Source organism: Etheostoma spectabile, chromosome 14, assembly GCF_008692095.1.
Source record: "Etheostoma spectabile isolate EspeVRDwgs_2016 chromosome 14, UIUC_Espe_1.0, whole genome shotgun sequence".
NCBI classification, from domain to species: Eukaryota; Metazoa; Chordata; class Actinopteri; order Perciformes; family Percidae; genus Etheostoma; species Etheostoma spectabile.
The window spans coordinates 18214976-18232928 of NC_045746.1; the positions used below are offsets into that span (position 1 = coordinate 18214976).

At 39.2% G+C, this 17953-nt stretch overlaps 1 protein-coding gene across 1 annotated transcript in view; it reads left to right on the plus strand.

Moving 5' to 3' along the window:
- Positions 1 to 17726, plus strand: part of atp9b (ATPase phospholipid transporting 9B) — a 42001-nt gene extending 24275 nt beyond the window's left edge. The window contains 17 exon segments of the mRNA XM_032535217.1: positions 507 to 619; positions 3227 to 3478; positions 7032 to 7193; positions 7485 to 7577; positions 8651 to 8734; positions 9202 to 9372; positions 9596 to 9694; positions 9811 to 9900; positions 10277 to 10421; positions 11291 to 11355; positions 11743 to 11898; positions 12159 to 12223; positions 12458 to 12566; positions 12707 to 12764; positions 14139 to 14342; positions 15424 to 15456; positions 15822 to 17726. Coding sequence (XP_032391108.1) covers positions 507 to 619; positions 3227 to 3478; positions 7032 to 7193; positions 7485 to 7577; positions 8651 to 8734; positions 9202 to 9372; positions 9596 to 9694; positions 9811 to 9900; positions 10277 to 10421; positions 11291 to 11355; positions 11743 to 11898; positions 12159 to 12223; positions 12458 to 12566; positions 12707 to 12764; positions 14139 to 14342; positions 15424 to 15456; positions 15822 to 15958 — 2036 coding nt within the window. The 3' untranslated portion in view covers positions 15959 to 17726.
- Positions 17727 to 17953: the final 227 nt, after the last annotated feature.

Consider the following 17953-nt stretch of genomic DNA (forward strand, 5'->3'; position numbering starts at 1 on the left):
CAACTTTTGATTAGAGACACAGAGACGTATTAGTCAGCCAGAGCAATATTTTGGCCGATATTAGCTCATTGCAGATATTTCACATATATGACGATAAGCAACAAGAAACCGCAGCACAGAAATGCCAACCTAGGCTTCCATTAATTAGGAAACAATGTCACTATTATATAGTTTGTCCACTAGAGAACACTGACATTTTAATTTTCCAACTGTAAAATGTCCTGCTAAGTATAGGTCTTGGTCGTAATTTAAAAAAATAATATCATAATAATAATTAAATAAATAAATGAAATTCTTGCGTACTATCTTCCGATACAAATATCAACATCAGTGTCGGTCTCCAAATTCCAGTATCACTTGAGCTATACTTTTGATGCTTCTGACAATAACACAAATAAGGGCAAATTTTATGTGAAAAAAGTAATGAATGAATAGTATAAAGGTGATGTCATTTTTTTAATTATTCGTTCGTTTGAAACTGTCTAAACCGGTGTTCTGAACTGCAGGCACTCTGACGCAGAACGAAATGGTCTTCAAGCGGCTACACCTGGGAACAGTGTCCTACGGCACTGACACCATGGATGAGATCCAGAACCACATAGTCAAGTCATATGCACAGGTAAGATTTAGTACTCTACTGGTCTCGCTTTGCCAGACCTTACTCCACTGCAGTGTGGAGGAGGGTCAAGCTAGTCCACACAGCATTCTGTGATGGGAGAAAAACTGCTAAATAGCCTCAGGAAGGAACTTGTTTTGGTGGAGCATGTACATTCAAATGTTATTTTTGTCGTGCAACAGAAAGTCTAGCTGTCTCAACTTACCATGCAGAGATCTGAGGAGCAGTTAACCATAGTCCTCATACATCCACCGGATTTTAAAATTCTAACGCAAAGAAAGCGTAAGGTACTGGACATCTGGCCTAAAAGAAGGACATAAGGTGGAATTTCCTGTGGGAACGGGGGCAATACCGGAAGTGAAATTATTATCGATTATTTTCATTCTAATAATCTGTAGATTTATTTTTTTCATTTCTACTTAGGATACATTCATCTCCTCGAAATTGATGTCTTTTTTTTTATATTTTTCTGTTAATATCCTGACCATAAACACAAGCACCATCCAGAAAGTTTCAGTGTAAATATTTAGTGCAATTTTGGGAGTGGCTCAACTTCTGCCTTTTTGTTCCTTTAGCAATTCAAAGTTTTTAATTCCCATGAAGTATTCAGAGATGATCTGTATGATCCAGTAGGTAACACTGGACAGAACCAACCAACCAAATGAAGCAAAACTTGTCATTTAGAATATTAAAATTTGCTTCCAGTAAGGGAGAGGATACGTTGACATACAAACATGTTCACTCATGTTTTTCCTGCTTATTCCCGCCTCTCCCTGTAGATCGTTGTAATCCATTTTTATATTGAGCTAAGGTTAAGTGTTTCCAGGAAAGAAGCCCATATTGTTCATTCATCACGCAGTGTCCCTGAGCGACTCCACATACTGTAAGCGAGTGTTTTCCTCACTGGGTGGCTCAGATCTGGCTGCAGTCTTGACAGAATGATATTGTTTGTTCTCAGCCAGCTCCAAACAGCTGGTCGACACTGAAACCATCTGCCCCCCCCCCACCCCCAGCCTTATGTGTAATCTCAGCTAATGAAAAATAACTAGTCTTTTTAGAGTTGCACAGCTGAAGCAGTGCAGCATACCAATGTCTCTGCCCAGCTGATTTTTACTATGTTTCACTTTCTTTGCTGTCACAGTGACACAATTACATGAAGCAATTATTTATTAAACATGTTTCCATCCAGGTTGAGGCGGAAACAACAGTTGTTATTTTTATTATTTTAAATCACATAAATATAAATCATTAAAAAACAAATTTGAGAAACCATTTTTTATTTCCTATCACATATGACAGAGAAGAGCAGCAACTCCTTACATTTGAGAAGCTGGAACCACCAAATATTCTGCCTTTTTACTTAAAAAGTGAGAAGTAATTACAAGTTGCAGATAAATCAAGACTAATCCATTAAGTGTTTCAACTCTAAGATGAGGGCCTCTTTAATTAGCTATCGACTTCCTAGGTTACATTAGAATATTAGAATTGCAGGGTTTGTGATGATGGTATGACCAAATACAAACTTCTTTTAATTATATATAACATGCAAAAGATTGAGTAAGCAAGTTTTTCTCTAAATGATAAAACATTAGCTGCTCTTTTGGTGTGTATACACTTTTAGAGTGTTGTTGGACTTGTTGATTGGCTCACACAGACTGGTGTCTAATAACTCTGCTGTGCATTCAGTAACATCCTCTACATGTAGCTCAGACGCTAAACATACAGTAACCTAATGATCTGTCCATCGATCTTTCAGTCACTCTTGACAAATGTTGTCATCTCAATGTTTCCTTTTAGGATTTTTTTTTTTAGCAGTGGGGGACGCTCTCTCTGAACAATGACTACATTGTGCGTCTGCCCTATTTCTGATACCGTAGCGGCATACATTTTGCCATGGCGGGCCGCCACTACAAAATCAACATAGAGGAAACACTGCATCTTGCGTCCCTACTGTACTCCCCATGGCCCTTCCTTCCCTGCCTGGCAGAATTGAAGGTTAATAATAGGCCAAAATCAAATGCTTCAGTAGAGCACATCGCCCCTCCGTTGAAGGCAGCTGGAACAGTCGGCTGTCTGCCCGCTCGCTAGTTACCACCCTGTTAAACTGATGGCTGATGTCAAAACAGCGGAACACATAAAAGGTCCTCAAATCAGATATGACACGATAAAGGCGGTCATACACCACTTCCACTCACTGTGTCATTTAGCTTGAAAAGGGATGTCAGAGTGAATTAGCTGCTTGTGTAAGATTTGTTCTTGTTGCCTAAAATACGCAGGGATCCAACATTTTGGAAGTAAATGCAATGTTGTAACGTTTTAAAGTAAAATGTGTTTGTCTAAGATTTTGTAATATATTTCATAAGCATGTTTTTCGAGATGATCATATTTAATCATCAGACAGCTTATTTCATTGAGTTTGGTTTGTTGTAGTTTTGCTGTGTTATTAAAATTAGCCATTAGCTAACACTTAAATTTAACACAACCCTTATGAAATGATTAAAACATTTTTTGAAAAGCTCACACATGTCATGAATGTGACTGAAATGGCATGATTTGAAGTCACAGATCACTTATTGACTCCATGGCTGACATTATTCAATGTGATGTCAGGTGACATCCCAGCCCTCCAATGGCAGCACCAGTGGCTCAACTCCGTCGCGGAAGACCCAGACGTCGGGCCCGAAAGTCCGCAAGAGTGTGAGCAGTCGCATCCACGAGGCTGTGAAGGCCATCGCATTGTGCCACAATGTCACGCCCGTCTATGAGTCGCATGTCATCGTAAATGGAGAGACGGAGTCCGCTGAAGCCGACCAGGACTACAGTGATGACAACCGCACCTACCAGGCCTCTAGCCCTGATGAGGTAAATATGAGATACAGTTAACAGCTCAGCTGCCTAAATAGAAAACTGAAGCCAAAAAAACAAAAAAAATGACGATGTTGGTTTTACATGATATCTGACATATTTAAGAATGTTTCCAGTTTAATTTTGTTTGTGGGTGTTGCGGATGTTATTAACACAAACATCATTTCCTTGGACTTTGCCAATCATTTAAATATAGTATTTTTTAAAATTGATATCTGTAATGCTATTTTAAAGAGACAAACCATAAAACAACTAAAACCCATATGGAGGTTACACCTTTTACAAGTTGTTAAACGGTGACAAATGGTTTTGCTCTCTAAAGCCCCTTTTACACTTGTCATTGAAAGTGTCTCATATCTGGATTAAATCAATCAATTAAACACGTGTGCCCTTCTGGCAAGAATAAACATGGCACATGGAGGATTATCAGGAACAAAGCCTGTGTACCCCTTTCCACAGTTTCCTCTCTGTCTTAGTGTTTTATTAGTGATCCTAAATAACCCTGGTTTGTCATAATGGTCACTTCATGATCAGGGAGTCAAAGGTCATGAACTCTTACATAGAGGTTAAGCTATTTAATCGTCTGTATTTTCTTCCTGAGAATTTACTGCTCCAAGTGAAGGAAGAATGCTGCACAAAAATGATCCCCAAAGGCATCCCTTTAGCTTCTGTTTCCCTGGCAGTTTCTCTGTGTAACCTAAGAGTTTGAGCTTTTATGGCTGAAGGTGCTATAATGCCTTTGTTTATGGCCCTTTCTACTTGTACTAAAGAATGTATCAATAGAAATTAATTCTAAAGACGGGGAAGGATTTTTGATCAGGAAAATCTACAGTCAGTATTTGTTCAAAGAGTGTTTAATGCATATTGAAGGTTAGTTAATCTTCCCATACACACCCGTTTCAAGACGGTTGGCATGTTTATCACCCTTGACATGTGAGGTTTTGTGAAGCCTTTGTGAGACTTGCATACTTTGTGTCAAACCCCTAGTCTAGAAGTCTAGCAATCCAAATGAAGATAAAAAGGTGTCGAAAGATAAATCTGTTTTTCCATTTTGCCTGTCTGTCCCCTACCTCTGAGTTGATGTATATATTTATTTATATCCCTCCCTGCCCACTCTGCTCTATCTCCCCTCATTCCATTGTCTCTCACTGCTTGGATTGATCAATATTTAATTTTCTCCCAGAGACGATGAGAGGTGGAGGTCTGTGATTGTTGATGGAGCTCTCCCTTCCCCTTCCCCTTCTACTATATTCTTTGTTCTTTCTCTGTCCTTTAATTTCCATCTCTCTCTCACTCCTTGTCTCCTCACTCTCATTGACTCCAGCATCAGATCTTGGCCACGGCTCCTCTGTTAGTGATAGTTTGTTTGGCCCTGGTTCTCTGCTCAGTCTCTCTAATGTAATGAGCCATTATTAAGGAGATGAAGTGGGCCGGCCGCCGAGGTCAGAACCGGGGTCATCTGACCTGCTGGTCAGCCATGCTGTGAACAGAGTCCTCCTGTAACCTTTGACCCTTGTAACATTGGACAAGAGCATTTGACTGTAGCCTTTAATGACTGCCATTTCCAGGAATTGGGTGCTTTATCATTTCCTTTTGGATGTAACTGGCAGTTTTAGCAAATGTTCGAGGCATATATACCATAAAGGAGGAAGACGGTATCTTAAGTATGCAAATAAAGTATAATTTCTTTAGGCTTTGCAATTACTAAGTGGTTGCCAGGCTAGCAGCCAGGCATCAACGAATGATTGTTGCCATGTTTAAATCATTTATATTTAAAGTTACAACCTCATAGAGCTCTGTTTTGTTCTCTGTTTCGGCACCTATGGCAATAAGCGGTAACTGCCAAATGGTTTTTGGATCTCACTTCCCAGAGATAGAAACGGTGTTGCCTGTGGTGACGTCAGTTAGTTGGCAGATGGCAACTGGACCATTTACTCGCAGCGCTAGCAATAACAATATTCTGCTTCGAAGAGCGTGCCTGTTTCTCTGGTGGACCAACCACTGCTGGGTGGTTGAAAGCATGTCGCTAACTGTATGATGCGTGTAATTTTTTATTTTTTTTCTTCCTGGAATGTCGCCCACGGACAGCAAATTCCTGCTTTCAATCACTATTGTCTTAGCTCATTTGGCGATAGATAGTGACTTTCCAGACATTTATTTAAATAAAAATATGGTTAACAATATTAACTGTCTCTCTGACTATCTGTTGTCTCACTCTTTAATAAGTACATTTTTTTTCACTTATGAAAGTACTGTATATTGTTTATATATATTTGTCTTTCAAAGTATTTTACCTTCTGCACTGAAGTTCCTATCTTACTTTTGTTAGGGTTAGACTATTTTAATTGTCTTGCTGTTTTTTTTTTATTTAAGTTTTAATTTTAATTTAAGTTTTATGTTGAAGCTCATAGATTATATGTATATGCGAAATGCAGTTATTCCTTCTAATCCCATAGTGTTAAACTATCCAAAGGTGAATTCAATTCTCAAGTGTGCACCTTTTTGTATTGCCAGCAGGATAATTTAATAGTTAAGGGCCCATTTTCATCATGACATGCTTGAGCTGCTGCTGATTTTAAAGGCAGTGCTGCCATTGTGATTTACATGATCACTAGTACACGGTGAACACCGTTTAATTGATTTATGGGGTTGTTTAAACCAGTCTGCCATTGTCATAAAGTACTCTTTTCTATTACTGTCGTAACACGTGATTAACGTGCCGTTTGTATCAATGTTGTCAAAGCTTTATATAGTTTCTGTAGAGCTGATAAAGTAGATTGAAGGACTAGGTTTAGGATCCTCAGCACATGGTGTGTTTGTGTGTTGTGTGTTTTGTGTGTGTCCTGGTGTGTGTCGCTGCATACACACACACCAGGATAATGACACACAGATGTGTGTTAAGTAAATATAGGCAGCTCCTTTTTTACAGAGCTCAAAGGGGGAGCAGGAGAAATGATGGGGTATTAACAGGAAGTTCCAATTTGTAGGTCAGAGTATAATAACAACCTTTGAGTGAGCAAATTGAAAATGAACCCATTGAGGATTGAGTCGTGTGCAGCTGAAAGCTCACTCGGGGGCCACAGTTCCTGCTGAGGCAAGAAAGAGGAAAGAGAAACAGAAAAACACTTATCTGGAGCTGAATGAGAAGAGCTCAGCAGCTCTGGAGATACCGTAACTCTCCCATGCCTTGTCTTTCGTCTGCAATTGAAAATGGATTTGTGGGCAACAATTGTTTGGGATTTTCTTTTCTACATTAAGTAACTTACCTGTTTTGTATTTGGTAAAGAGTGATCATTTGAATTAAAAAATAAGATGCTATTTCCACTTGTTATTCACAAATGTACAGTATTTTTTACAAAAAATAGTCAAAGGAGACATGCCTTTGAAGTTTCACAAGGACATCTTCCTCTTCAAGTGTAAAATTGGAGAAATTCATCACCCTGCTATATTTTATTAAAGTTGCATAGATTTAAATGTGTTGAGGTAAAAATGTCAAAGTCTGGGGTCTTCTACACCTCGGTGAGCAGTTTGTTTTTCATATTTTCCTCAGGTGGAGCTGGTGCGGTGGACGGAGAGCGTCGGCTTGACCCTGGTGAACAGAGACCTGAACTCTCTGCAGCTGAAGACTCCTTCTGGACAGATTCTCTCCTTCCACATCCTGCAGATCTTTCCCTTCACCTCCGAGAGCAAAAGGATGGGCATCATCGTCAGGGTGTGGAACTTGTGTATAACAATAGGAAGTGTGGATACTCCTTCCTGCGTGGTGTTTTTGTTGTTCAATCATATCTTTTTGTGTCAGTCCTTTCATACATTAAATGTACCGGACTTAGCATTTGGTTCAGATTTGTGTTATTCATTTTGGTGTCAAACCCATTGTCACCTTAATGTTTTGAGGGCTTTTGAACCAGGCTGTTGAGGTTAACATGCTGCGTGATGATTGGTGTAGAAATACGTTTTTCTGCACTTAGGAAATGTATTAATTGTCATCTTTAATTTTATGCAGGAGGAGTCGACAGGAGACATCACTTTTTACATGAAGGGTGCTGATGTTGCCATGGCAAGCATCGTCCAGTATAACGACTGGTTGGAAGAAGAGGTAAAAGCTGTATATCTATATATCTATATCTGTACCACATAATGTAGTGCAGTACGGACATAATTAAAGGACAGGATCACTTCTGTTTATCTGGACTTGTGTCAGATATGTAAACTATTCTCCCACAACGCAATGCACAAGCATAATCAGCTCCAGAAACACCTCACAAAACCAAAATCTTGTGAAGTTTTGAAAAAAAAAGATTTTGTTCTTTGTGTAACTGGCCGGTTGGACCCAGCAGCCAGCGTGTCCATCCTAAGCCATGTCTTATCTAACAGTGTCTTTTAGCAAAACCAAAAACCTTTATATGCTCACTTAAAATGAGCCTCTCTGGATGAGAAAATAGGCAAAATGACAAACATGTAAACATTTATGTAGTAAAGGCAACATATAAACGCATACATTGTCACACATAGTGACTCTGTTGTAGTCCAGTACCCTCTTGTAATCAGGACATTAATCCAGAGACACATCGGGGACAATTCTACACTAGTTTGGTGGTCGAAGGTCTTGTGTGCATATGTTCATAATTATATTGGCATTATTGAGTCATTTAGCACTGGGGGCGGCGTTTGATTTAATTAGTGACCTACATAAAGTTGAAGTAATTACAGTATGTCATATTCTTGAACAATGGCGCTAATGATGTCCTGTTGGCTGTAATATCCCACTGTCAAATCCGCCAGCGCTAAGGTTACTCTGCCTGTCAATAACCAATCAACAGGACTGATTCGCCCCATTGGTGTTTCATATCAAAAATGAACTGCCTTCCATCCCTTTGCTTTGCTGTGTCCTCTGAATTTTACTAGAGGCTATGTTATTCACTATTGATTTCTTTGGTGTTGGTAACAATATGCAGCTATTGACAGTGCTGTACTTATACAGCAGCCGCTCTAATAGGACAGATGATCTGCCCTATGTTTGATTTATATTCATCATGGAGAAAATGTAAATGTAAATGAAAAAAATACAGCTTTAGAAAAATACTTGACATTGAACATCCTCCTGAAAATATAAGTAAAAAACTGTGTGTATAACTCTGTTTACTACCATGATCCTCTCCTTTCTGTTAGTGTGGGAACATGGCCAGAGAAGGCCTGAGGACGCTGGTGGTGGCCAAGAAGTCTCTGTCTGAGGAGCAGTATCAGGACTTTGAGGTATGGATGGACACTACTGGATATACTGTACATGTTGTCACTGAATCATGTTTTCTTGAAATGGAACTATAGGTTAGTATTATACAGTATCACCACGATAGCAACGTGGGATTGTTTCCTCTTGGATTGTGGTTTCCCAAATATTATGATCATAGTTTAGTGTTTTTTGTGTTTTCAGTTGTCTGGTCTGTTATGCCTTTTTATCCCACAATTCCCCATTTTGTCTCCCCTATAATTTTATTTGATGTCTCTTTTAGTCTCCTTTTATTCCATTTTATTGGGTCATTTTACTGTTCTTTTTGATTTGTATCAGTTATTGCTATTAATCTCTATTCTATATATACTGTATATGCTTATTTTGTCTTTTTATTACCCTTTTTGGGGCTTTTTGGCCCCACTGTTTAGCTGTCTTTTATTTTACTGCCCTTTTTTCCTTATTATTTTTATCCGCCATCCTCTTCGTGCAGAGCCGCTACAACCAGGCCAAGCTGAGTATCCATGACCGAGGCCTGAAGGTTGCAGCAGTGGTGGAGAGCCTCGAGAGGGAGATGGAGCTTCTGTGTCTGACCGGTGTGGAAGACCAACTACAAGCAGACGTCCGGCCCACACTAGAGCTGCTCAGGAACGCTGGCATCAAGGTTAGCAAGGGAATAAACACTTCTGCCAGGTTGACGCTGGTAAATTCTGTATATTCTTTTAAAAGGAGGAAAAGACTCATCTTCTATTGGAAATTATTTGTATTTATTCATCCGTAAAACCTGACAGTATTAAAGACAATTGGCACTGAATTACACTCATTTGTTGTGCCTTTTAATGCCACGTCTTCAGTCCACTCGCATGTTGATCTTGTTTTCTGATCAGATCTGGATGCTGACGGGAGACAAGCTAGAGACAGCTACATGCATTGCCAAAAGCTCCCACTTGGTCTCCAGAAACCAAGACATCCATGTATTCAAACCGGTATGCTGTTTGTCTTTCCTGATGCTTTTATGTAATCATAATGCGATACGTAAAGAGAGATTACTGAAAACCTAAATGTTCTTCAGGTCTAATTGTGTTGTGTGGCTCTCGAACAGGTCTCAAGCAGAGGAGAGGCCCATCTGGAGCTCAACGCCTTCAGAAGGAAGCATGACTGTGCTCTGGTCATCTCTGGAGACTCCTTAGAGGTACTACAACAGAGCGCAGCACACAGTGACATTTCCTTGCACAGCAGATGATGCTGAGGATGCAGCCAAACAGGCGATAAGAGAATAAAAAGTACTTCTCTGCCAAAACTCATACTTTGGAGTTCAACCAAGGCCTTGAGGATTTGGAGAGGAAAACAAATCACCAAAATATATTAGTCATTTTTTTATGAGATGGAATAATTAGAAAACAACTAAGCCGTAGTTTTACATTTTGTTGGATGAGAAAACATCTGTGTTTTCATTTATAAGGACTGCAAGTCAAACTGTTAATATATTGAAAGAATTCATGTAAATACATCTGGAACTTTTAGTGTCCAGTGAACCGTGTTTTGATGACCATCCTGTTGTGTTGCAGATGTGCTTGCGGTATTACGAGCATGAGTTTGTAGAGCTGGCATGTCAGTGTCCAGCGGTGGTCTGCTGTCGCTGCTCCCCGACTCAGAAGGCCCAGATCGTCACGCTCCTCCAGCAGCACACCGCCAACAGAACCTGTGCCATAGGTGAGTGTTGACAGAAAATGTGGCTGCAGCATTATGAGCCGGGTCGGTTGTTGTCCACACACGGGCTGGGAAAGTCAGGGGGGTGGGGAAATGTCTCCACTCAGTCCCTTTTTAATACACTGTTTGATAGAAGATAAGTTGGTTAGTGTTTCAGAACTGTCTATTTACTGAACAACCATATCCCAGTTGTGATGGATAACTAACTGCACGGATGTAAAGCAAGGTGCTGAGAGCATCCAGGCTCAGAGTAGATGTATGTTACTGTAACACTGTTATAGTACTGTTACTGTAACACACACAGCGCGTGCACACACACACACACACACACACACACACACACACACACACACACACACACACACATATATATATATATATATATATATATATATATATATATATATATATATATATATATATATATATACACCTCTTTTATCCACAAGATGGCAGTCAAAGCTCACAAGACACATTATACTGCCACTTTACTTTTTTTAAACTGGAAACACGTCTGTGTATATGTAGTTATTATTTCTCATTATGCATATATTTACTACTTTCCTGTTTACTTTCAGTTTATTCATTTGCAATACGTTCTGCACCAATTTATATTACTTTATTTTATTATATTTTTTTATTTATTTATTTTATTTTATGTTCATATCTTAGCCCTACATCATTCCTTGCTTTTATTTTATGTTTTAGATTTGATTTATAGTACTTGTGTGATTTTCGTTTTTATTGATATTTAGTGAGCATTGTTGGCGGGCGCCTTTCATTGCCAGTGACGGCTTCTCTGTAATTTGATTATAAAAAACTTGAAGAGAAGCAACCAGTAAAGTCCGTACATTGTCTCCATTTTGTGGCAGGTGATGGAGGAAATGATGTCAGTATGATCCAGGCTGCAGACTGTGGTATCGGAATTGAAGGAAAGGTAAAGACCTCCGTAAACTGCATCAACAGTGACTACATCCAGTGTTATCCTGGATTAGAGCCTGGAATATAATTAAATTAGAGATTTCTGTGATAATCTGAAATACACATATTAAGCACTCAATTTCAAGTACAGTAATGAAACTGATATCTCTCCCAGAAGGCCACACGTCTTACTAAACTGCAAAGAACTCATGGGGCACTGGAACAGCTGTTAACAGCGCAAACAAGTGTCTTATCATAACTTGCACCAAGTCACACATATTGTGTCTGCCTTTATTTGTAAATTACATTTTTTAAATCAATTTCTTTAGAAGCAGATGGCACTTAAATATTGTAATGGTTTACAACCCGGCAGCATGACCTCTTTATGCTTGTGTGTAAACAGGAAGGGAAGCAGGCGTCTCTGGCCGCAGACTTCTCCATCACTCAGTTTAAGCACATCGGTCGCCTGCTCATGGTTCATGGCAGGAACAGCTACAAGCGCTCTGCAGCGTTGGGTCAGTTTGTCATGCACAGAGGCATGATCATCTCCACCATGCAGGTACAGAAATCATTGAAACACTGACAGAATATCTTTCTGCCAAAAGCGTGTTTTGTTGAATGAAGGGGGGATAAAAATGCGTGTTACCTCATGATTTAACAAAACATTTTGTGATTTTTTTTTATTTTTTTATTTTTTTTATTTTTTTTTAAGTGACTTTCAAAGCTGGGTGCTGAAACCAAAGACAGCTTTTCACAATGTGGACAATGATATTTCTAAATAACTAACTTTATGACATTATTTTTGTTTTGTATCCTCAGGCAGTCTTCTCCTCAGTATTTTATTTTGCCTCTGTGCCCTTGTACCAGGGTTTCCTCATGGTTGGGTACGTACCTTCTCCAAATGTCTTTATGTGGTAAAATGAATTGAGGACTTACTGTTTTATAAATTCTCTAAGTTGCCTGTTTAGCATCATAAAGTGATTAATTACTTAAATACTACAGTCTTTGGACAGAGATATTAAAAGGCTAACAATGGCTAAAATCCCAACAGCAACACAGCACAAATGTGTTGGATTTATCTGATAATGTAATCCTCTAAGCCACTTGGTTCTGTGCAGGTATGCCACCATGTACACCATGTTTCCTGTGTTCTCCTTGGTTCTGGACCAAGATGTGAAGCCAGAGATGGCTCTTCTCTACCCAGAGCTTTATAAAGACCTCACCAAGGTACACAGCCCTTTTTTAAAAGATGTGTGTGACAAAATGAATTCCTTTAATGTCATTTTCTTCCCCTAACGACTTTCAGCAGGTCATACAATGTGAACGTATAGTGTGTTGCTCTCATGGATGATGTTTCTCTCTTTCAGGGCCGTTCTTTATCTTTCAAGACTTTCCTCATTTGGGTTTTGATTAGCGTGTATCAAGGTAAGGTGCATACACTCATTCTCAAAGTTATATCGTAGATATTATATAAATATACAGTGTACATACATAGCTTGATGAAATCTTGAGTCTTATCTTGAGTTTTTTTTTTTTTAATTTATCAATTTTCTTTTCTCTATAAAATGTCTCAAAAATAGAGAGAAATGCTCATTGTTATTTCCCTGAAGCCAAGAGAAGGTATTCAGATTACTTGCTTTGTCCGACCATCCATTTAAAACCCGAGAGGTTCAGTTTACTGTCACATGTGACAAACTAAATCAGCAAATCCTCACATTTAAGAAGGAATGATTAAACGTTTATTAAGATAGTTGCCAGTACATGTTTCTGTCATTAGGTAAATGAATAAATGGACTTATTGTTTCGGATCTACTTTTATGTAGCACATACTGTAGCTCTGGCTTTCTTCCTATGAGCTTTCCTATGAGAAGAAGGATAACTTTACTTTTGGTTTGTTAAGTCCAGTATTGAGTGCGCCGAGCTCTTCAAGGAGCAACAGCTTTCTTCACTGCATACAGAATGACTGGTGTCATGACAGATGTCTGGTACTGCAGACTGTCAAAGCAACTCTTTAACCACCATTTCATAATTTCTACTGTGTCTTAATACCAGGGTCCCCGGGCCCCTTCAAACTCTGGGACAGTCAGTTTCTCAGTATCTAAGGTTTCCAACCGTCGTCCGCTTTTACATGCAGGCTTTTGTCTGTCCAGTAAATCGATATTTCTGTAATCGCTAAGCCATGCAGCGTGTGAGAAAGATCTATGTTCCTACTCGAGCGTGACTTCCTGACAGCTCCAGGTTTTTAATTAAAGAGCAATACCAGGTCTGGGGGGGGGGGGGGGGGGGGGGCAAGACAGAGAAACATAAAGACCAAGGGAAATATTAGGCACCAATTTAGCCTAATTTATTACAGAGTGTGACTCGCTGGAATGTGCTGCATGAGGACTGTATGAAAAAGCAATTATGTGATCAGTTATAGGCTATTAAGCTCAATTTGTGTTGTTTTATGATAAAATGAAGGGCTATCAAGATACAGTAGGCGCCCAAAGATGAGTGAGTGTCTGGACTCTTCTAGATGTTAATCACACAGAGACACACTAGATCACATTGTGCATCTTTTCCCCTCGTCTCCAGACACATTAATCCTTTACTCAACGTCTCAGTCAGCTGATTGTGACGCAGACCTAAGAAAGGTTAAAAAAAGAAAGAAAGAATACATGAAGAAATATTGTTCTGCAGGAAATCCTCAAACACAGACACAACCCCCTTTTTACTGATCCTGGTTTCACGTTTTTCAACCTCTTCAAACAAGTAAACTCACTCGGTCTGGTGACGATTTGTTTCCTTTGGCGCCACCAGGTGGCATCCTCATGTACGGCGCGCTGGTGCTGTTTGAGTCGGAGTTCGTGCACGTGGTCGCCATCTCCTTCACAGCCCTCGTCCTGACGGAGCTGCTGATGGTGGCGTTGACAATTCGCACCTGGCACTGGCTCATGGTGGTGGCCGAGTTCTTCAGCTTAGGCTGCTACCTGGCCTCGCTCGCTTTTCTCAACGAGTACTTTGGTACGTATATTTTTTTATCCCCTGCTTATATATGGATTATTGATATTAATGATTGTCTGTTACATTCAAGCCATTGCCAAATTATTTGCTACAAAGCTAATTAAGACTATAAGCTCCACAAAACTCTCTCTGTATTTATTTTTCAGTATGGCTATGCTTTCCCGCATAGAAGCTTGAGTGAAGATAACTACTTCTTCTGAAGAGTCCATCATGTTTTTTTTTTTAAAACCTCCGTGTCATCCTTGGCTACTAGCATTTGTGTGAAGGGGGCGTTTCTGTTTGTGGCCATCTGAGGCTTGTAGCGTGGACATGCCTACGGTTTGGTTGTCATTACTTAGAATTCCTCACAGCCGCAAGAATAGCTTAATATTTGATTCAAAAACATATTTATGAAATTTGTTTTGAATATTTTCATGTGCCCGGGCATGATAAAAACTTGATTCTTGTGTTGAGTTTTTCTTTAGAAAAAAAAAGTTTTTAAAATTCTTTTGATTCGTTTTCTATAAAATGTCACAAAATAGAGAGAAATGCTCATTATTATTTCCCAGAAACCAAGAGAAGGTATTCAGATCGCTTGCTTTGTCCAACCATCCATTCAAAACCCAGAGTTCAGCAAATCCTCACATTTAAAAAGGAAGGATTAAACGATTATTAAGGTAGTTGCCAATACATGTTTCTGTCGATCCATTAGTGAATAAATGGACTCAATGTTTCAGATCTACTTTTATGTAGACCGTACTGTAGCTCTGGCTTTCTTCCAGTGAGCTTTCAGTACAGAAGAAGGATAACTTTACTTTTGGTTTGTTAAGTCCAGTATTGAGTGGACCGAGCTCTTCAAGGGGCAACAGCTTTCTTCACTGCATCTGCTTTGTGTTGATTTTGATTTGTCACTACCTGACACCCACATGTTGTGCAGTTGTTCAGCTCTGTGTTTATATTTCTTCCCCCCTCTGTCTCTCTCTCTGTCTCTCTCTCTCTCTTTATCTTTGTCCCTTTCTTTTTTCTTTGATCACTGCTAACCTTTGTCTACTGCACTCTCTATTTCTGCTGCATTTCTTTTGCTTCTGTATGTTGGCAACAGGCATAGGCAGGGTGTCCTTTGGAGCTTTCCTTGGTAGGTGTGCAGCCTGTAAATGAACCGCCTCATTCCCTCCTGCAACTTGCTGCATGTGTGTGTTATGTCTGTATGTTCCAGTGATGTTTTACTGTGTCATCATTTTGTCCATTTCATTCCAGTTTGTGTCATTTCACTGTTGCGTAATCTCCCAACATGTTGTGATTGGATTCAACACATCAAGACCAGCATCTGATGTTGACTTTCTAAGCTGCATCTCGACTGCTCATGTTGCTTTTACTTCTTGTGCTCAAGTGACGTTGACTCTTTCATTACTTGGTTGAATGCCCTTTCTCCTGTGGCATCACAACACAGTGCTAAGACATGTGCGCCTGAGCTGTTTTTTCTTCTCTTTGCTCTCCCAGACTTGTCGTTCATCACAACTTGGCCTTTCCTGTGGAAGGTGTCCGCCATCACGTTGGTCAGCTGTCTTCCTCTCTACATAATCAAATACCTAAAACGCAAGTTTTCCCCACCAAGCTACTCCAAACTATCCTCATGAGCCAAACTTGGATTACTCTAGTTTGTTTTGTTTGAGCTTTCTATTTTTGGCACTTTTTTTACTCGCTGATCTTCAGTGATGAACAGGTAAGGAACAACTGGAACAAATTGGGAAATGGAGAGAAATGAATTGTTCTTTGGATAATGTCACTGAGACTTGGGATTACTTGAAAAACAAAAAACAGGAGCACATAAAAACAGACTATAAAAGGATGGATTCAATCACGCAAAAGAAAGAAGGGCAAACTGGTGTAACTGACTGCACTTAGAACTTGCCCCCATTTTGTCAATCTGCCTTCTTTTTTTTCGTTGAAGCATTTCAAACAAATTGATTTCAAATGTCATTTTATACAGTTGTGATGCATTTCTTTCAGTGTTTAAAGTTTTACAAGTGGAGTTCTGAATTTTTTTAAGTGTTATTTTTTATTCCAGCTAATAATTACAGTTTCCGGCCTGTGTCTTTGAACAGAGTTGAGTTGCTGTAAGGGATTTAAAACAAAAAAACTGCATTTATTTTAACGTTTTCCTGTTAAAGTTCTTGTAAATAAAGCCTTCACGCGCAGCTTTGATCACAACGGTTGTTGATATAAAACCTCACTGCTTTAAATAAGAACATTTCCGATGACATTCACAAAGAAAATGTTGGGCTTCAAACTGAATTTCTGTGTGTATGCTGCTTTATGTCCTTTACATTTTTAAGATGCAGAATGACATCATCAATCATCATCTCCGTAGTATAAAACCAGCACTCCATAGACTGTACACATGAAGTTATTATAAAAATAAATAAAAAAGAACAGCACATAGCATCATTGTATTGTCAGCATATATGGCCATGATTACAGAATCTTGTCATTGTATGTCAAGTCCACAAGTCCTCCTGTTGGGACAGGGCAGCTCGCGTTGTGCCTCTTTATGACATACGTTAATGTACTGAAGCTGCATCTCACAGCATTTGGATGTTTAAACAATCAAAGTTTGGGTTAGTGTTGGTTTTTGTTACCTCTGCGGTCAGAGCTGAACTTCCAGGAGCTTGAATGTTGCTGCTGTTGAAATGCTGAAATACTTTTTCTGAAGGTAGAACAACTTTAAAAGTCCCGTTGAAGGAACCTGAGCCACTGCTAGTTGTAAATGACGGGTTTTAGCCTTCATTGACAATATATCTCCCCTTGGCTTCTGTGTGACTTCAGCCTGTAGCTGGCGTTGACATTCAGTTTTTTTTTAAAGGAGGAATGAGTTTTATCATTCGCTCTACTGGAAGTGTTGAACACGTTTTGAGCACAGTGGACACAAACCAGAGAGAACCGAGTTAAACTGATAAACCTTTAAATGTACAGTTCAGGAAACAGGGTGTGGTCTAGCTACGTTTATTAGTCGGGTTGTCTTTTCTTTCTGAATCACAATTGAGTTAAACTCAGGTGGATCATTCCTAAACATAGCTGTGTTATTTGGTTTAAATCGTGGAAACCAACCGTGCTGTAAAATGTAGCTACACTGTACGGAAAACAGACAGATAACGAAAGAGTTGGTATGACTGCGACACTTTAATGCAAATTGCATTTAGGTTTTTCAATTTCTGATTCTTATGACGTCTTTTTAGAAATTCCAAATGTTGATTCCTGTGTTTTCTGTTGAGATCTTTGTTCTGTGTTTGTGATGTTGTTTAATCTTTTCTTTCTCATCAACTTGCTTTTCATAGAATTTCTAACATTGTGTCTGTTATTTATAACGTTGTTATTGATTCAAGAATAATAAAAAGGGAGAACAGATGCCAAAAGGTTCCCTTCCTCTGTGTCTCTACAGTAACAGGAACTCATCGTTAGGATCATCATGTGGCCACTAGATGGAGATAGAGACTAAGCCCTTGACAGAAGAGAGTGTGGCTTAAATTAAAGGAGCATTACAGTAAAATGCACAGTATTGACTTGTAGAGATATTGATCAAAGTTAAGTTTATAAGAAATACCGCTGCTCTGCTGAGATTACAAATACCACAT